Source organism: Danio rerio, chromosome 12 (genome assembly GCF_049306965.1).
Source record: "Danio rerio strain Tuebingen ecotype United States chromosome 12, GRCz12tu, whole genome shotgun sequence".
NCBI classification, from domain to species: domain Eukaryota; kingdom Metazoa; phylum Chordata; class Actinopteri; order Cypriniformes; family Danionidae; genus Danio; species Danio rerio.
Window position 1 is genome coordinate 35,644,453 of NC_133187.1, and position 19,318 is coordinate 35,663,770.

General features: G+C 32.3%; 2 protein-coding genes across 3 annotated transcripts in view; both read right to left on the reverse strand.

Moving 5' to 3' along the window:
• The window catches only part of myo15b (myosin XVB), a 77,295-nt gene extending 72,333 nt beyond the window's left edge, over positions 1–4,962 (reverse strand). The window contains exon 1 of the mRNA XM_073918663.1: positions 4,523–4,962. The gene's annotated coding sequence lies outside the window, so the exon portion shown is untranslated. The remainder of the gene's footprint in view (positions 1–4,522) is intronic.
• The window catches only part of llgl2 (LLGL scribble cell polarity complex component 2), a 50,645-nt gene continuing 35,903 nt past the window's right edge, over positions 4,577–19,318 (reverse strand). Inside the window, 12 exon segments of one of the 2 annotated variants that reach the window (NM_212582.1) lie at positions 4,577–5,530; positions 7,576–7,637; positions 7,735–7,777; positions 8,122–8,169; positions 9,978–10,006; positions 10,754–10,916; positions 12,164–12,425; positions 12,498–12,664; positions 14,580–14,696; positions 14,793–14,943; positions 16,227–16,374; positions 18,046–18,338. In NM_212582.1, the coding sequence (NP_997747.1) occupies positions 5,526–5,530; positions 7,576–7,637; positions 7,735–7,777; positions 8,122–8,169; positions 9,978–10,006; positions 10,754–10,916; positions 12,164–12,425; positions 12,498–12,664; positions 14,580–14,696; positions 14,793–14,943; positions 16,227–16,374; positions 18,046–18,338 (1,488 nt within the window). In that variant the 3' untranslated portion in view covers positions 4,577–5,525. 2 annotated transcript variants of the gene reach the window in all.

Genomic DNA, 19,318 nt, shown 5'->3' on the forward strand with positions numbered 1-19,318 from the left:
TGACAAGCTATCCAAGCAAAGGGCATTTATTTTTTTTTAAATTAAATTTAAAAAGCTACAACTGCCATCATAAGCAGCAATGGAAATCCTAAACAGGTTTAAATTTTGGGTTAACTTAAAAAAATAAAGGTGTATAATTAAACAAATAATTAATAAATATACTGGAATAAATAAATAAATAAATATACTGGAAAGTTAGAACTTTCTATTTTAAATAAAAATGTCCCTTTAATGGCTTGATTTGGCCTATAAAAACTCAATATTCACTATGAACTGGCAACTAGGACAGCAAGAAAACATCCTTTTTGGAAGTTTTTGGACTGTAACACTTAGGACACTTCAGAATGATGTTTTGACTTTATTTTCAGTAGCTTGTGTAATACATATGCATGCCACATTGAGCCACACTTACATATTTAATAAAACGATCTAATTGTTTTTTACTTATTTTAGTTTTCAGAGTTTTATGGATAATCGTTGGATTCTGTCATATACAGTAACTGTGATGGACCATGTCAACAGACATGATTCTCAAATACAAACTTATTTTGACTTAAAACGGAAGAGTTTTAAGAACTGTGACAAGTTTGCATCCATACACCAATGAATGGAGGATCTTAAAAGATGGCGATCACTGTTAAACTTGTGCAAGTATACAGATCTATTTAAATACACTAGTCTAACGAGTCTAATTTTATTTTACTATTAGACTGTGTGCAAATACCCATTTTATAAGAAAATATGTCCTTTGTTTTGAACATTTACTATATAGTGTCTGTCATTTGGAAGAGCTGCCAGTTTCAGACCCCTGTATGGGTGCGATCATGACTTGACAGTGATTTTAACCATCTGGGGCTTGGGGTCAAATTTAAATCTAAATTGACTTCTAATTGGTATTATAAATATTATTTTATTAGATTAGAGCTAACCCATCCCTCACATAAAACCTTGCCTGTGATTCATATCACTTGTTTGCAAGTTGGCAGAATGCAAAATTCAGGAAAGACAGGTTATAAATTCCTTTTTAATTAATTCCTTGTATTTATTTCAGATACATTAATCCACAAAATACAACTGTAAATATATCTTTGTCTGTAGAGTATAATTTTCATTTAGTCTATATTTTATTTATAACGCATAATTAAGGAGAAGTTATGGACAGATAGCCAACAAGAACCTTTATTTTAATTCTTTTGAAATTATTGTAATTTGTCAAGGCATCTACTCGATTTATCCAAATGTTTTTGATAACTGAAACTTGACTATTTTCTTCATTTGTATTTCAGAGTACATCACACTGCGAGTATTAGAGACATGAGCCATATTGACCTTATCTTCACATGAGCATACGGCAGCCATTGGAATGTTTTTGCCCCGAGACTTTCGCTCATTCACTTCCAAAGATTTTTAAAACAGCTTGTTATGCTGCTTGATGTTGCAAACTGATATTTTCTTATTATAATATAATTTTTTTATGTATTTACATGAACATGTTTAATTGTAGAGGAAGCAGTTTTACTGTTTTCCTTTATTTATTATTAGTCATTTCTCCCATAGGCGACTGAATCGAAAGTTCTAATACAATTGCAAAAACGAGCGAACTTCCGCATTGTAAAACAAAGTCAATATGGTTTGTTTACACCTGGTTAATTAGTTTTTTTGTTTTTTTTCCCCAGATTGGATAGCTATCTGGTTTCTGATTTTAATTGAACTATTTCATTTCGTCATTCACTGTCAAAAACGAAATGAAACTAAATAATTAAAACAAAAACATCTCAATCTGTCATCTGTGGCCTTTTGTAGCTTATGCATTTGCGCTTGTTTATCTGATGATCATATAGCCTATATCACACGTGCGCTCTCATGTTTATTTTTTCCATTTTGGTTGGAGTAAAATTGGCATTTGTGGTTTCAACAAGCAGATGCATGTAGATCGGTCCAGTGATTTATATCAGTCTCGAATGCGTTGCAGAGAGCATTTACTTACACCTGTCTTTTCACATACGGATAGCGATCCAATCAGAACTATACATCAAGGGCCTAGGTGTAAAGAGCCCCAAAGAGAGCTCATTAATATTCATGACCCTTCCAAATAAGGTGAAATCAGACCTTTCTGTTCTAGGCCCAATTCCTTGGCTTCAAAATGTTTCTGTAGAATTTTTGCAGATATCAGAGAAAAGTTTAAACAATGTATCAATGCATTCTATGGCACTTTTGTAGTATGAACCAACTCTATGAAATACAAATGCCCTCAAAAGTCACACATTTGCACTCATATTTACAGTGCTCAGCATAATTGAGTACACCCCATTTGAAAATGAATATTTTTTTCCATTTCTCAGTGAATATAGGCAATGTATTTTGGTGCATTTGAACAAAACAGATTTTTTTTAAACAGAATTTTATTATAATAATATTTGTCACCAAACATTTTAAGAAATTGAAAGATAATACAATTAAAATCTAGCAAAATATTGCAAAAACTATTGTATAAGCACACATGCAAAAATGTCTAACTTCCTATTCAAAGTATAAATTTAAAAGATCTGATTTGTGAGGGGTGTAATTATATATATGCTGAGCACTGTATATATATATATATATATATATATATATATATATATATGTATGTATATATGTATATATATGTGTATGTATATATATATATATATATATATATATATATATATATATATATGTATATATATATATGTATATATATATGTATATATGTATGTATATATATATATATATATATATATATATATATATATATATATATATATATATATATATATATATATATATATATATATTTATACACACACACTAGGGCTGCATATATATTGTTTCAGCTTTGATATCGCATTGTGATCATTTGCAGTAGTCACACCGTACCATTTGTAACTTTACCAATGATTATTTTTATCTTTTTATGATTCAGTTACTGTACTTGAATACTGTTAGACTCAAAAAACCATTAAACACTTTTTAAATTGCATCTTTTTTCTTGATTGTATTTATAGATTGTTATTCATGAAAATACTCTCGACACATGCAAATACAAAAATCCACTGCAAATAGCACAGACCACAATGAAAACGTGTCGAGGGACCCTAAAAAATAGCGGTGTAACGCATCCCAAATCTCACAATTTGGATCACATTATGGCTTTTCAGTCACGGATTGGACCATTTTTCGGATCAGCCAAAGAGACAAATTTATTTTGCTTTCCATATATTACAAAAACAGCACTGCAAGAAACCTTTGGTTTTTTTAAAAAACAGAACTTAGAAGCTGTAATTTTATTCAAACTAAAATGAAGAAATAATCAGCTGAAAGAAATTAAATTGTAATTTTTCAGTGAAAATGTCACTGTTACTACTACTGTTGCTGATGACGCTAAATCTAAGATTATAATTCGTATACTCCATATTTATTTTGTAGTTTCATTTTCAATAAAGGATTCAGTTATTCACTCATAAAACTTCATGTTTCATTGCTAGATGGATCATTTCGATACAATTATTCAATGGCATATTCTTAATGGCTGGTTGTAGCCACCTATTGATGAAATAATGTAATTGCTGCCTACAACTTCCATTTTTGAGCATCGTCAACTGCATATGACTGATTGTAATCTTTACCATGAACGTGGTTTTATCTAAACTATAAACTGTTCTCCCAGTACTTCTGTGTTATTTGACTGTTTGTAACTTCATAATTAACTCAAAAGACTAAAAACTGAATCTCTTTCTTGACTTTTGCATTTTTCAAACACAAATTTGAATGCAGCGACTAAGGATTAATAATCATATGCAAATCACCATCATTTATAATTTATGTTGCGTGGGTGTTGAGATCCTGATCTTTTAATGATTAATTGTGCAGTACACTGAATGCATTAATGCAGGCTCAACAAGTAGTGACAGAAAACACCTAAGAAACCCACCACATACTGAATAACTCACCATAACTTCCTCTGTCATCATTATTATTTTTCATACATGTGATTTGAATGACAAAAGAGGCGATCTCTCTGTGATCGTTACAAATTTAGGATTAGTTTACAAGTAAAATAAAATCAGCAGGTCGTTTGTGTTCCGAACCGTGGGTTGTGATCCGTACGAATCACGGTTCAACCATAATCCAATACACCCCTACTAACAAGTGAGAAGACGGTTTATTAGATTTTATGAAGATGCACGCCCACTCCCAATCTATCTAACATTAAAAATTCCTTCCAAATATAAATATATAGAGATATTCAAGTTATCTGGTGAAATTGTATTCATATCACAATATATATTGCAAAATACAAAGCACATCGCAATGCTAGGTTTTTACAATATCGTGCAGCCCTAGTATACACCATCAAAACTACATAACAAGGTGCTTAGAAACTCAGATTTAATGCAAGAATGATTTTGATTGAGCTTTCTGACAGCAAACCAAACTTGAATAGTGGATACTGCATATTCTTCATATGTTAAATAGACTTCTACTGCATTCATCTACTCACCGTGATGCAGAATGGTTTAGGATTTTCCTCAATGAATCAATGAAAGAAGACAGATTGTGTGAAAAATCGTTTTACTGAGAAGACTGTAGTGTGAAATTAGAAAGAATAATAATTAGTGTTCTCATACATAATCATCATGTTTCTACAAAAATATATTCTAGAGCTCCCCCCCAAAGAAAACGCTATAAAAGCATTTCAGGAGACAGTACCAAAATATTTCCTCAGATCAGAAAATACGGCCCTCCGCAGAAGTAACCCACCGTCCAAAAAAACAGGTACGGATTTTTTGTCATATACACATATATTAAAAACATTTGACTACAATATTTTTAAAATTACATTCCTAGATTACATCGTTCATTCGTGGCATAACAAAAACAGAATTACGTTAAAAAATAAAAATAAAACCAGAAAATAAAACCGAAAATCAAAACCTAGCCCCTCAGAAAGCTGTACACCCTAGAAACTACAGCATATGTACTACACAGTAGTGTACAAGTACCTATAAGAACTTGAATCTTGGACGGGGAAAAGGCAACACTACTTTTTGTGGAATACTTAATGTGTATGCGGATTAATGTTAGCATCTAGTGCTAATGCTGCCTTAGTCATCCAACCCTTGTCAGCAACCGCTCATGGCATCCAAACGAAAGTATTTTACACCATCTACTTAAAACTCTGAGGTCATTGATCTGGTACAAAAGGGAAGTCATGCATTAAAAAAATAAGTTAAAAAAGAAACTGCGAGTCTTTGAAATGCCGCTGTGTTTGCTGAGGTGTTGTGAGCGGCTAGCGTGTGATGGAGTGAGTGGAAATACAGTGTTTGGTCTTGGCAGGCACTGGTGGTGGTCCCTCGCTCTCTCCTGTCCTGTCTGGGTGTAGGAGGTTTCGCTCTCTATGTCATGGTTCAGTAGTGGTAACTAGCAGTAGTGTTCAGATCGGAAGCAAGTCTAGAATGAAGAGCGCATCCACATTCATTCAGGCACTGGGAATTAAAAAAGGCTCAATCTGTGGACAGAAGACATAAAAAACACACACAATATATTATTAGTGCTGTCAAATGATTAATCGTGATTAATTACATCCAAAATAAAAGTTTGTATTTAGGTAATGTGTGTGTGCTCACTGTGCAGGGTTCCCACACTTTCATAAACAGCTGATTCAAGAACTTTTTAAAGCACAATTCATTTTTAATCAGGCACTTTTATAATTCAAAGCCCAGGATATGTAGCACAATGAAAGGCTTTACTGTACTTAACATTGCACTTAATATTAGTTAAAAATGTAGTTTTCAAAAACAGTCCTGTTCACAGAACTTCTAAAATTTGATGAATTCAATACTTGTAATATTCAAATGTGGTTTCTGAAATAATGATAAATGTGCATTCTTTGTCAGTGTTATTGCACAAGATTTAAACACATGATTTTTTTATGGTTCTGACATTTGATAACAAATGTTAAAATAAAGCCGTAAACAAATTGTCTAAAATTTAATTCAAGCATCTTCAACAGCCTAAGTTTGTTTTTAAGTACTTTCCAGGCCTGAAATCCGTATTTCTGAAATTCAAGTACTTTCAAGAAGCGTGGGAACCCTGACTGTGTACATAGTGTTTATATACAGTTGTAGTCAGAATTATTAGCCCCTCTTTTGAATTTATTTTCTTTTTTAATATTTCCCAAATGACGTTTAACAGGATCAAGGACATTTTCACAGTATGTCTAATACTATTATTTTCTTCTGGAGAAAGTCTTATTTGTTTTATTTCGGCTAGAATAAAATCAGCTTATAATAATTCTGACACACACACACACACACACACACACACACACACACACACACACACACACACACACACACACACACACACACACATATATAGACCTTAAAAGCATTTAGGCATTATAAATTGTACCATTTGTAATCTTAACAATGATTAACTTTATTGAACTATTTTGATTTTGATCATTCAGTTACTGTACTTAAATACTGTTAGACTCAGAAAATGATAAAACACTTCTTTCAATCGTATCAAAATAATAATATAATAACACTTTATTTACAATTAAATTAAAGATTAAAACATTAATGTTTTTATCAGACCATTATGCGCTATATATGTTCCTTATTTCTGATTACGTTATTTTTCTTAATTTCTATTTTGTAACAGCCTTCAGAGTTGAAAGTAAGGATTTCATTGTAGAGGGAAATGCGCCTGACAGTAAAGCCTTTAAACTTTACATTTACACTGTAGTTTATGAGAAACAGCCCTTAATGGATATTTAATAAACATTTAATGAAGTGGCTTGAGACCAAAATAAAATGTTTTCAAGGAGAACTTTGTTTTAAAACAATAACAATAGGGGAAAATATACCAAAAGCATACAAAACAATCATTTATTACATATTAATTTTGATACGGTTGTGTTTTTATTTCATTTAATATTTATGTTTTACTTTTAATAGTGATTTAAGAACTTGTCAACAAGAAATGTAAATTAAAAAAGAAAAAATATTTTAATTTATAATTTTACACAATCATTTTATTATTATGAATAATAATAGTAAAAATATAAATAATAAAATTATTAATAATACTAGTATATCGTTATCATTATTTGTTCGTTTTTAACTTTTCTAATAAAAAAAAACCTCCAAGGTCTCAGACCATTTTACATTCACTAATACACATACATTTGCATTTAGCTTTGCATTAAACAGAAAACATTCATATTAGTCAGCAAAATTAATAATAATAATCTAACACTTTTTACATTTTCCATCTTTGCATTTCATGAAGTGACTCAAATATAAAACAGGTCAGGCTTATGCACAATAAATAAATCAGAAGCACTCGTGCAGAGGACCTCCAAACATTTGTAAAGCCTGTATAACAACACGCAACACACTACTGCACCCGAAGACAAAGATCTGCATTACTGGAAGACACTGATCACTATTCTTTCCAAATCTTTTCACAGGGGGAATAATTACAATATAACAATTATAATGCAGAATAACAATTGATGCTAATTAGCAACAGAAAAGTCATTACCTCCATTGCTCAGCACATTGCCTGCTTTAGGCTTAGTCTTCAGATTGTTCTCTAGGAACGTCCTTTGAATAAACGATTGGCAGAATATTATTCAGACCACACAAGCATTAATGAATATTAATAAAAAGAAATTAATATGTGAAAATGAAAAATCCTTACGTTTGATCTCCTTCTAGAGACTTCTGGATCTCCTGCAGAACACCTGAATTAAAGCAAGATGTGATTTAAACAGTTTTACCCACAATTGACTAATGTGAAGTACTCAAAAATGCGTTCATCCTTTCAAAAACTTGCACAGATATTAATGAGACAATATTATGGTGCAGGCAGATGGCAGCCTTACAAATCATGCGCACACATGACTGCACAGACCAGAACATGATCACTAGAACACGTTCAGCATGTTTAGATTGTAGTTTTTGTGTCATGGAACAAAAAGAGCAAGCAAGAAACAATCAACAAACTGACAATCATCTGATATGCTATCTAATGATTTGTCTAAACTGGAGAATATGCTGTCTAACTGCTGATTCCTGGTGTACTCACTCTCATCGTTGAGCAAAGCATGCTCCATTACTTGTCTAGCAGAATTCTCTGGAACACACAAGCACACGGATCAGTCCAGCGCAAACGTGCAAACACTTTTAAGAGGAGTTATTCACACAATCTGCAATTGTGGGTACTGGCAGGCCACAGCAATGTTTTACCTTTATTAAAATACTGCTTTTTAAAATATTTTATTAATTATGATCTACTAATAAAATACAATAATAATAATAATAATAATAATAATAATAATAATCATTCGTTCATTTTCTTTTCGGCTTAGTCCTTTTATTAATCTGGGGTCGCCACAGTGGAATGCAACTTATCAAGCGTATGTTTTACATAGCTGATGCTCCTCCAGCTGCAATCTATCACTGGAAAACCCCCATACACTCTCATTCAAACACATACACTATGGACAATGTAGCTTACCCGATTCACCTATAGTGCATTTTAAACACATGGAGAACATACAAACTTCACACAGAAATGCCAACAGACCCAGCCGAGGCCTGGAACCAGCGACCTTGTAATAATAATAATAATAATAATAATAATAATAATAATAATAATAGTACAATTTTATTTACATTTTATAATTTATATAATCTAAAAATAATATAATAATAAATTATATAATTCAGCTAATTTAATATTTTTATTTTATTGCTTTATTGTATTTATTAAGTATAGGTTTGAGTAAAATGTTTTACATGATAAAGGCTTGATATTTCTTCCATATTAAAAAAAATAATAGTATATAATAAAATATTTTCATTCACAGCACTTGGTTTTTGAAAATATTTTCATTAGTTGACTGAAATGAGGGTTATTTTACCAAATAGAGATCTGAACTCTAAGTTTTGCATATACGCTTCTGAAATATTATTATTATTAATATTATTAATATTCATTCATTGTTATTATTATTTATTTTTTAAATGTTTTACCTTCTCTAAAATAGAAAAATATTTTGCTTCTTTTTTCAGCTTCTACGTTGACTAATACACATCTAAATTTGCATTGAATTTGGCATTCAATAAAAAACATTTTAATAACATTAATAAAAATAAAATATTAACATTCTCTGTCAAAATAATGTATAGACATTTGTCTGAAAACAATTTTTATTTTCTGACAAATGCTATTTTTATTTTGTTTTTAGACTTTATTGCATTATTTTCAACATTTACTTACAAATGTATGGCAAACAGAGCTTGTTACACTGGACATGGGAAAAAAAAGAGTCAAATCAAAACGTAATAAAAAGTAAATAAAATTAAGGTCTTTTATATTCGGATAATGTGGCAATAAACTCAATTAGATTAGCAATTGAAAGCAACATGTGGATTATTTGATTAAATTCAGAAGTTAATTTTAGATAATTTCTGAATATAATCAAATATTGCACGTGTTGCTTTCAATTGCTAATCTAATAGAGTGCTTATTTCTTAGGCCATACTATTGTATCTGCGCATGTATTTTTCTTATATGATTATAAATTGCATATCCAAAGAAACTGATCATTTAGGTGGTCTTTTAATAGCTGTACATAAATACAGTAAATTATATGATTATTTAAATGAGTGGACATGAAGGCTGTTTAAATACAATAGTATGATGCTTTGCCGTTCATACCACCTCAAATAAATAACAAGTACTTATAACATTGAAATTTTCAACATGGCCCAGTTTCATCAATTACAGATTGTGTTTGTAAGTCATCTGCATGAGACTTGTGGGAATAATGTGGGAAAGCATTCAACAAAGCACTAACAACATGCGTTTTAGTATTAGATGTTTAGTTCTCACACACAACTAGAAAAAAAAAAAGAGAAGAAAACTCTGAATCTCACCATATCCTTCACTGTCCCCTTTGAAATTTCTGGAAAGACAAAACAAACAAACATCAATATATTAACACTTTGGTACATTTTTTACAACCAGAAACTAAATCTGAAATGGTGTCGCTTATTAAAACAGCAGTCTAAAACAACTAATCTAATCACCAAAAATACAAAATGGCACTTACAGGTTTCAAAATTCTTTATTGTCACTGTACTGAGTATTTAGTACAGCAAAATTAGAGCTTACAGTGCAAAAAAACAAACAAACAAAAAAAGAGTAAACATATTGCACAGTAACTGAGTAGTGAGATTCTATATACACAAGAATAATGTAACAGAATCTTAAATACGAATGGAGTATTGATACAATACAACACAGTGATTGACTGTGAAATAAAAGTGTTAAAGACAACATTGCACAAAAGATGCAATATTTAACATACAGTATTGCACTTCAAGAATGAACAAAGTAAGAGAATGGCCTGCTTTGATAACACTCTCTCCTTGTGCTTCACTATTTGAAATCCTGTTGTCTTATTATTTTATGTCATGAGTTTATATGCATTTATTTTTGTATGGAGTATGTTTATTTACTTATTGTTGTATTAAAGCTCTCTATATGAAGCGTATCCACTAAATTAAAGTCACAAATATATGAGTGGAGAGGCAGGATTTTAAATAGCCTTCTGTCTCATAGCTAGACATTGTATGTGTTATTATTTTATTGTTAAAGACACGATGCATTTGTCTTTGTTTAGTGATACTCTTTACATGACTACACACACCTGTGTTCGGTGGGTACTCCATCCGGCAAGTCCCTGTGAACAGGGCTTGATGGGCTCTTGGACCTCATCTGGAGGGGAGGCTCAACCAGACAGTGAGGTTGCACGACCCAACGGGTGGAGAGAGAAAACCGCTCAAACTCGGATGGAGAGATCAGGTAGAAACCTACAAGAGGACCAGACAGAGTTTCACAGGTTATCACATGGAAGCTGCTTTACACTGGGGAGTTTGTAAAAAATGAATGCAAATGTTTTACTTGCAACAGTTTTTTTTTATCATCAGAATTCAGGATATTCACCTCATAATTCTGGCTAATTTCCCTCAGAAGTTCACATCTTGAAATTTTGCAATTTTCCTTTCAGAATTCTTAGTTTACATCTGACAATTCTCACATTTTTGTTTCTGTTAGAATTTTAGGTACAGATGTGGCTACTGAGAATGCACGAGTGAATTAAGATGTCACATGGTACTGCAGTAATGCGCAGCACAGCACAACATGGACTAACATCCAAAATACAAAGCCAGCAGGGGGCAGTTATGTAACATAGTGAACATACTGAACTTATATATTGAAGCAGATAGAGCATGCGAGCGGAGTGGAGTAAACTTCGCTAACCATTCTGCTTCATGGTCATATGCTTGCTCGCTGGTAAACCATTACCGCTTGTAACTAAAAAAAATTTGAATAACTGTCTAAAATTAAAGTACTTCGATAAAATAAGTTTCTCTTTCAAAGCGGTATTAATGCTTTTCCTTTTTTCTTTCAGTACAGTTTTTTATTAAGATTTAAAATAGGCCTCAGTGATCAACTGTGTATTTTTTAGCCTATTTATTAAGGCAGCTGTGTGTGTTATTTTATACTATAGTTTAACTGACTGTTAGCCTATTTTAAACTACGGAGCTCTGAACATAATTTGAATTACAAATTTGTTCCACGACCACTTCTTATTAATGCATATCCTTGTTTTAATTAAAGTTATACTTTAATAATTAATTATGAAATGGAATAATTAATTCCTGGAATAGTCCTACTAAATTTATGAAACTAAAGAATTAACTTGGGCTGTAAATGGGTTCGATCTTTTGAAAAGCAGTGAATTAAAATGTACTTGTTGGGCTCGGGCCCTATTGGGCCTAAATTTTATGGCCTGATTACAGCTCTACATTATTCTAGTGTTAACCTTTTTTCTTTTTTAAATTTTTTATAAATTTCTCTATCTGCAACAAAATAAAACAAAAACCAACTCAAAATTTCGAACTACTTCTTTCTGACTTTTTATTCTTACAACTACAAGTTTCCAGATACCAGTTTTTACATGTACAAGCTTTAACAACATTTAAAAACTCTTATTTCATTTATACTAGCAGCTTATCAAACCATGTACAGTATGTGAAATTCAGCTCTTTCTTACCTTGGCCATATTTGGTGAAGACACAGGATGCGATTCCACTGACGTCTTCTCTCCGTATGCAAGGATAATGGACCAGCATTTTGATGGAGGGCAGAGAGATGACGTGGAGCTCCCCCTGATTCGTCAGCACCACCAGACAGCTCTCTAACTGTTCATCGGTCCGAGAACCAAACCAAGCCACACCGACACGCCGCACACGAGAGCCATCCACCGCCGTCAGCTTTAGCTTCGACTTACTGCTCACTTTGGGCAATGTAAAAAGCTGCGCACACACAACTACGGTAAGACACAAGACATATAGTGGAAACCCAAACTGTACTGTGCAAATTCTCACCTTAAATTGCTCCTCTGACACAACCAATAGATGGTGTGAGCCATGCATTTCAGGACTGCGTGCCAGGTCATGTGCCACTTCTAGGGGTTCGGGCAGAGGGGCTCCCTTCCCATCCAAGACCACCAAACCGACAACTGGAGCACGATGCATCAACTGAATCTCTTTGGCTGGTGATGGAAAAGCACATTTTATAGTAAGCATTTGACTCATTTATTATTTCTTTTATTTTTTTGCCAATTATGTTTATTAACATTTTATCCAGATACAACAACATATACATACCAAAACAAATAATACCATTGCTGCTTTTTAAATATCCCACCACAATCCCCCATATCTCCTAACCTTACAATACAAGTACAAATGATCATTTACAATAAATAAACAAATAAATAAATAAATAATACAAATAAATGTAGTTATTAAATAATACAGTTAATATCCAAAATGGGTTGTTCCTCTTCTGCTTCAAGATCAATAGTATCAATGTAATTCAACAAAGGTTTTCCGTGTTTTATAAAAAGGTTTTAAAAGCCCTCTTAATAAATTCTAATTACTTTCCAGCCTTAAATAAATAAATCAAAAACATTTTATCTATCTATCATATGAAGGTGGAGATGTATGTTTCCACATAAAGAAAATAAGCTTCCTTGTCAATAATATGGTGAAAGAAACAGCATCATTATGTGTCGTTGTAGGCAAATTTGAGGCTTTGTTTTGTTTTTAAGTTTGGGGTAAAATGTTACGGGTCAAAAGCATGAGATCCCATTTTGGTATCCGTGTAACATTAAATATAAAAAAGGATGTACAAAACAGGAACATTAAATGCATTTAAAATGTTCATTATTATGTTTGGAATAATTGTGAACATCTTCAAATGTTACAATAAGGGTGAAATACTTTGTTCAGCTTAACATATAAAAATAAAGAAACATTTTTTCTTTACTAACTAAAATATTAAAAAGATGAAGTTTTCATTCAACATTTGGATTTTGTTTTTGATTAAAAATGTCATGCTCAAATTATAACAGCAAAGGGATTTAAAGTGACAGTTAATTAGTGCTTTTAATCAGCACTGTAGTTTCGAAATATCATTGCTAAAATATATATTTATTTATTAAGTACATTTAAAAAACAGCCACATGACTGACCAAAGAGCTGTACATAAAAACCTACATATAGAGAAATAGTAATAAAAAAACAGAAATACAAAGCCTCTTTTAATGTTTAATCATTTCATCATGTTCATTAAATATGCATCACAAAATCTTTCTGGTATTTAAACTATTTAACATTTAAACTATTTAAACTATAATTGTATTACACATTTTCATGCTTGACCCAAATACACAAGCTTTGTTAATATGCTTCACGTTTTATAATATGTAAAATATAATGCACATTTTTTATTTAGTCTTAGATTAGTCTTGGCGGAATAAAGCTGCTATGTTGCTGCTGTTTTATCAAAGCAGCAGAGCAAGTACTGAGACTTCCTATTGTCAGCATGTTCACAGTCACACAGTCTGAAAATTTAACATACTGCTGCTGCAAACGCAATATACAGTTGAGCCCCCTTAGAATTTTTTTTTTACATTTTTTAAATATTTCCCAAATTATGTTTAACAGAGTAAGGAAATTTTCACAGTATGTCTGATAATATTTTTTTTTCTGGAGAAAGTCTTTTGTTTTATTTTTTTGTTTTATTTTGTTTTTAATTTTTTTAAGAACCATTTTAAGGTCAAAATTATTAAATAAATTAAATAAATTTAAATAAACCGGGATCTAATAATTCTAACTTCAACTGTATATGTGACTCCCCGTAGCAGATCTAAAAACATGTGAACCTGAATGTGAATGTTCAAGAACAAGCTTATTGGCTGCTAAGGTGACAGCAACCAACCACCTGCACCATGTAGATAATGATTCAGTAGCAGTCACAACAGTACTTTGTATTATTAAAATCAACAAAAAACTGTGCTCCTATTTGGCAAATTATTTTTGATACATTAAATATGATTTTACAGCTGAAAGCAAACAAAGAAATTTATTTCTGACTATTATTTCAGATTTTAGTTTTTGTACCTGCATGAGCCGTCACTGGATCCTCTGCCCTTCGTTCCTGTGGTGGGACACGGAGGACATATGCAAACACAGCTCCGCCATTGGTCCCTGCCCACAGTGAAGGTGTACTGTGAGAACCTGAGGAAAACAAGAAGAAGATTAAGGTCATCATATCAGTTATAAGACCCAAAATCTAATCCCAAATTGCAGATTAAAAAACCCTGTGGTACTTACTATCACTGACAAATGTATCTGCGAAGTAGAGCGTTCTGACGAGACCTGTGAAGGAGTCATCAGATGATCGGGCTTCAATCTTTCTCTGTACAGGAGCCAGCTCCATCTCCTGCAGAGCCTCAGCCTCCAGCCTGGCATTGATCTCCTGCAGCTGCAGAAAGATCCAGAATATTCATCATCAAGCCAGCACCACTGTTTCAACAACTCTGAAGTATGCAGCGCCAATCGCTACTGAAATAGCTCTTCATGTAACCCTCAGTTAGCATTCATAGAATATTTCCCAATTGTTCTCAGCTGTGTTTTAAATGTGAGGTAGATAATAATTGTAAAACCAGCAGTTCTCAATCCCAGAGGCTCTGCGCTGGTTGTGAAAATTCCAAACTGACCCAAAACCAGTGAATTTGATTGGCAATGAAAATTTGCAAAAGTAGTTCAACCGGCGTACAAAGAGCCGTACAAAAAATAATAATAGTAAAAATATTGGCACAGAAATGCATGTATTTTGGCACTGTGACAGAACCAAAGGTACTGGAAAGAGATTCACAAAATTGTTCTTGAATTATTGGAAAGACTTTTGCAATGTCTTAAACGGTATATGTCCTGAATTGTACAGTGCAACTCTGTCTTGATTGTGATGAAGATTGTGTGCTGAATTTTTCTATATATTGGGCCAAAAAAAAAAAAGTAAATTTTTATTATGGTCAACTGCTCAGGTCCGTTCTGTCAATATGTAGTTGAGCAAAAAGATAAAACTTTTGTCATTGAAAAAGTTATCTTATGATTTACATCAAAAACCAGAGGTATTTTGGCGCATTTGGTCATCTTTCAGGAACCTTTATAAGGATACTTCTCAGTGACTAGCCTTTGTCTTTCAAATTTTGGTTAATATCTTCATAAAAGTCTTCTATTTCTATTTTTGCTTTTAAGAATTTCATACATTTTAAGGACAATATGAATTAAATTTCAGACGTATACAGGGCTAAATTATAAGTTATTTTTTTTTAATGGTCCAATTGGGCCAGTGTAAATTTTTTTTACTTTCCCCATCAAAAAAATCTAATGAATTATTTCTTCTTAAATAAATAATTAAATAATGTGAAAATATTCTGTCAAATATCTTTTCTCAATAGAACATTTCTGTAAGCAAAAACTGTTACAGTTTAAAAACTGTAATAAACTTAATGTATGTAACAGTCTGTCCCGCTCAGCGTTCTCACCAGGTAGCTATAAATAAACCATATTGGCAAATACAGTTAATAAAACACTTGTTAAAAGTTTTATTGAGCTGGATTGTTGTTGATTGGATGGATGTTGGATAGGTTTACATGGACATGCAAATGAAGACCCGTTTAAAATGATTTAAGACCTACAACACAATATTTCAGTACATTCAGTGAATTTTTTTATGGAACAGATTAAGACTTTATAACCCACCTTGGCTGCGTTGTTAGTGTGGTGTTTGCGCATGGAGACTCGACTGCGGCGAATCCTGCGGAAGGACTGTCGCAGAGACTTTTTGATGGACTTGACTCGTGAAAGCGGCCCCTCCATAGCCATCTGGTCACTGGGGTTAAGGGTGCATCTATAAATGGACAGAAAACAACTATCAACACAGATAATAAAATAAGCAAGAACAAAACAACAACTGATAAAGCATGTGTCTGTAATTTTGTTAAAAAAGTGTTTGTAATTTGATAAAATGTGGGATCAAGTTTTTTTTTCTAGCACAACATAAAGGCTAATAATGTGGTTTAATTTCTGTAAGTCATATATGTCGCCACTTTCCCTCGTTTCATGCTTTTTTGAAACATTTTGTACAGATTATTGTTACATGATGGGTTTGTCTATCCATTTGCTTTTCTATGTCTGCGAAAACTATAATAAAAAAGTTTTCAAAAAATATATATTTCCCAATAGTATTGTATTAAAAACAAATATGTGCAGCTTTGGTTGAACATCTTCTTCTAGTCATACGACTCTTTTAAATGTGGAAAATATTAATACTAGAATAAATACACTTGACTTTTGCTGTCATATATTCAACAAAAATATGGTTTGAAGTTTCCATGTAAATGTTTTTCATTCAGATCATTCATACTAAAAGCCAATGTATCATGTGATAAGTGAGTCAGACAAAGAGCTGTTTTTTTCCTTTGACGAAAATATGAAAGTACGCCCTGGTGACAATACTATTTTTACTAATACCACATAGAACACTTCTCTTTTTGATGGGAATTTTTAGATTACTGTGATGATCACATTGGCACATGTATTCTCAATCATCACTACAATGAACCAGATAAAAAAAAAACTTTAGTCTAATATGCTGTATATTGTGGAGGTTTTCTTTACCTAGGCTATTTGTGCGGTACACCAACTGTCCACTTCATTCAGTTTCACAGCTTGTGTAAATAAACCACATCACTATAATTAGATGCCTTAACTCTTTTTTTTTTTTCTCACACAGTTATTTTTCTTAAATGTTGAAAGAAAAGAGTGCAGTGCATATTTATATATTCATCTAAAAGTCTCTCTCTGCAGCATTGGCGGCTTCTTAATATACGTCATTAATAAATAATTGCAATGGTATTTCCAAATTAGCTGTACTTCCAAGCCGGGAATTAAAAAGAACTTTGCCATCAGTACACCAGAACAATAAATCATGTTCAGTTTCTTGTTTTTAGCACCACAAGCAAATTCATGGCCAAAGCTCTCGAGTTCACAGTGTTTTTTTCTAGAATAATGTCGCTTTGTATTCTCTGTAGTTTAGTAACCATTAAGGTACAGATAATATTTTGAAAAAAAACAAAACATATATACATATATATATATATATATATATATATATATATATATATATATATATATATATATATATATATATATATATATATATATTCACAGATAATAGATACCGGTATAAGACTGGATCTGTGGTCCATGGTCATAGACATTCCATAATATTAATAGCTATTTTTGCTGCAGAAATTAATTAGCATTTACAGCATTTACAGGCAATAGATATCAAAAAGCAGCTTATTAGAATTAATAACTTTAATTGGCTGTCTTTTGACATACACTGGACGAACTGGGGAGAGGAGTTTATGACACCTCACTGTGTCTAATTTTTAAAACACTCAAATCGTCATGGATCGTAAGAAAAAATGTAGATAGCTCCATTAATAACATTCACAAATCCATATATTTTCAACAAATTACTCTGAAATGCCATTTAAGATGTTTTTTTCCTCACTTGACCATGATGTTATTCCTCTGGTTATAATCATAAAGACCAAAGCCATGGCTGGTCCCGAAGCCCACTAGTTTCCACTCGGAGTGCAGAGCGATTGCGGTGACCACAGCGGGTGGCTGGCACTGCACCAGGGCGAATGGCTGAAAGCCTGGAGGAAACAGTACCGGCTCCTCCCGAACGTCTAGACGCGCCTGTCCCTTCCAGCGGAAACCCTCCTGACCTTGCAGCAGGTCCACTACCGTAGCTTCTACCATCTGCTCCGCAGCCTCATCATTCAGCTCCAGAACCAGAATCTGAGTTGAATTCACACAAAATGACATTCTGTTTAATAAGAGATCAGCGGGAATACATTTCCTTTGAACATGTTCAAAAGCAGAATTCATGTTTATAGTAAAAATGCAGAGTGTGTTTGAAAGCTTTAGTGAAGTTCAGTGAATGAGAAGAACTATTGATCCTGAAGAAGCACTTTTTACCAAGCTCTGCTCATTTCCTAATGGCAGAAATGGAGTGTAGTGGAACGTTAATAATTAGTTAAATCAGGCTTTAGTCAAGTTCTCTCATCATTAATTATCAGCAGCCACTGAAAAGGATTGAGAAATCAGATATTTTCCATGACAGCAGTGAGTGCACTGGGAAAAACTGCACCAATTCTGCACCAAGTTAAAGGTTCACTTAAAATTATCACTTCTTTATAAATAAAATAAGATATTCTGAGGAATGTGGATAATCAGACCCTTCCTTCAATATTATTTTATCGTATAAAAAATTATGACCATCACTAAAAATCAGTTTCCTATCAAAAATACAATTATAATCCCCTTTTTAATTGTAATTTTATACAGCAAAATGAATAAGAACTCAGTTAACAAGGGATGTTTCAATCAATGAGCGTTTGTGGCAATGTGGATAAACTTTTGCGACACCAATAAAGGGCAAACAACTTACATTTCTATGGTAACTTAAACTCAAACAACATTCATCAGTAGGAGATGGCGAATATAAAAATACTATAAATTATTCTTTCTTCAGTCATGGACTTTAATTTTTTTGTGCATGGACAAATTAAGGTTTTGTTTAAACCTTTGTTATTTTTAAGCAATATTATAAATAATAATTTAGTATTAGTTGTAATACTATAATATTTTTTTAGTTATTTATAGTAGTACAGTAGTAAATGTAATTTGAGATCTATATACATCCAACTGGCTCTTTAAGAAATGCATTTGCTAAAAAAATCAAAAATGGCTCTTTGCGGAAAAGAGGTTCCCGACTC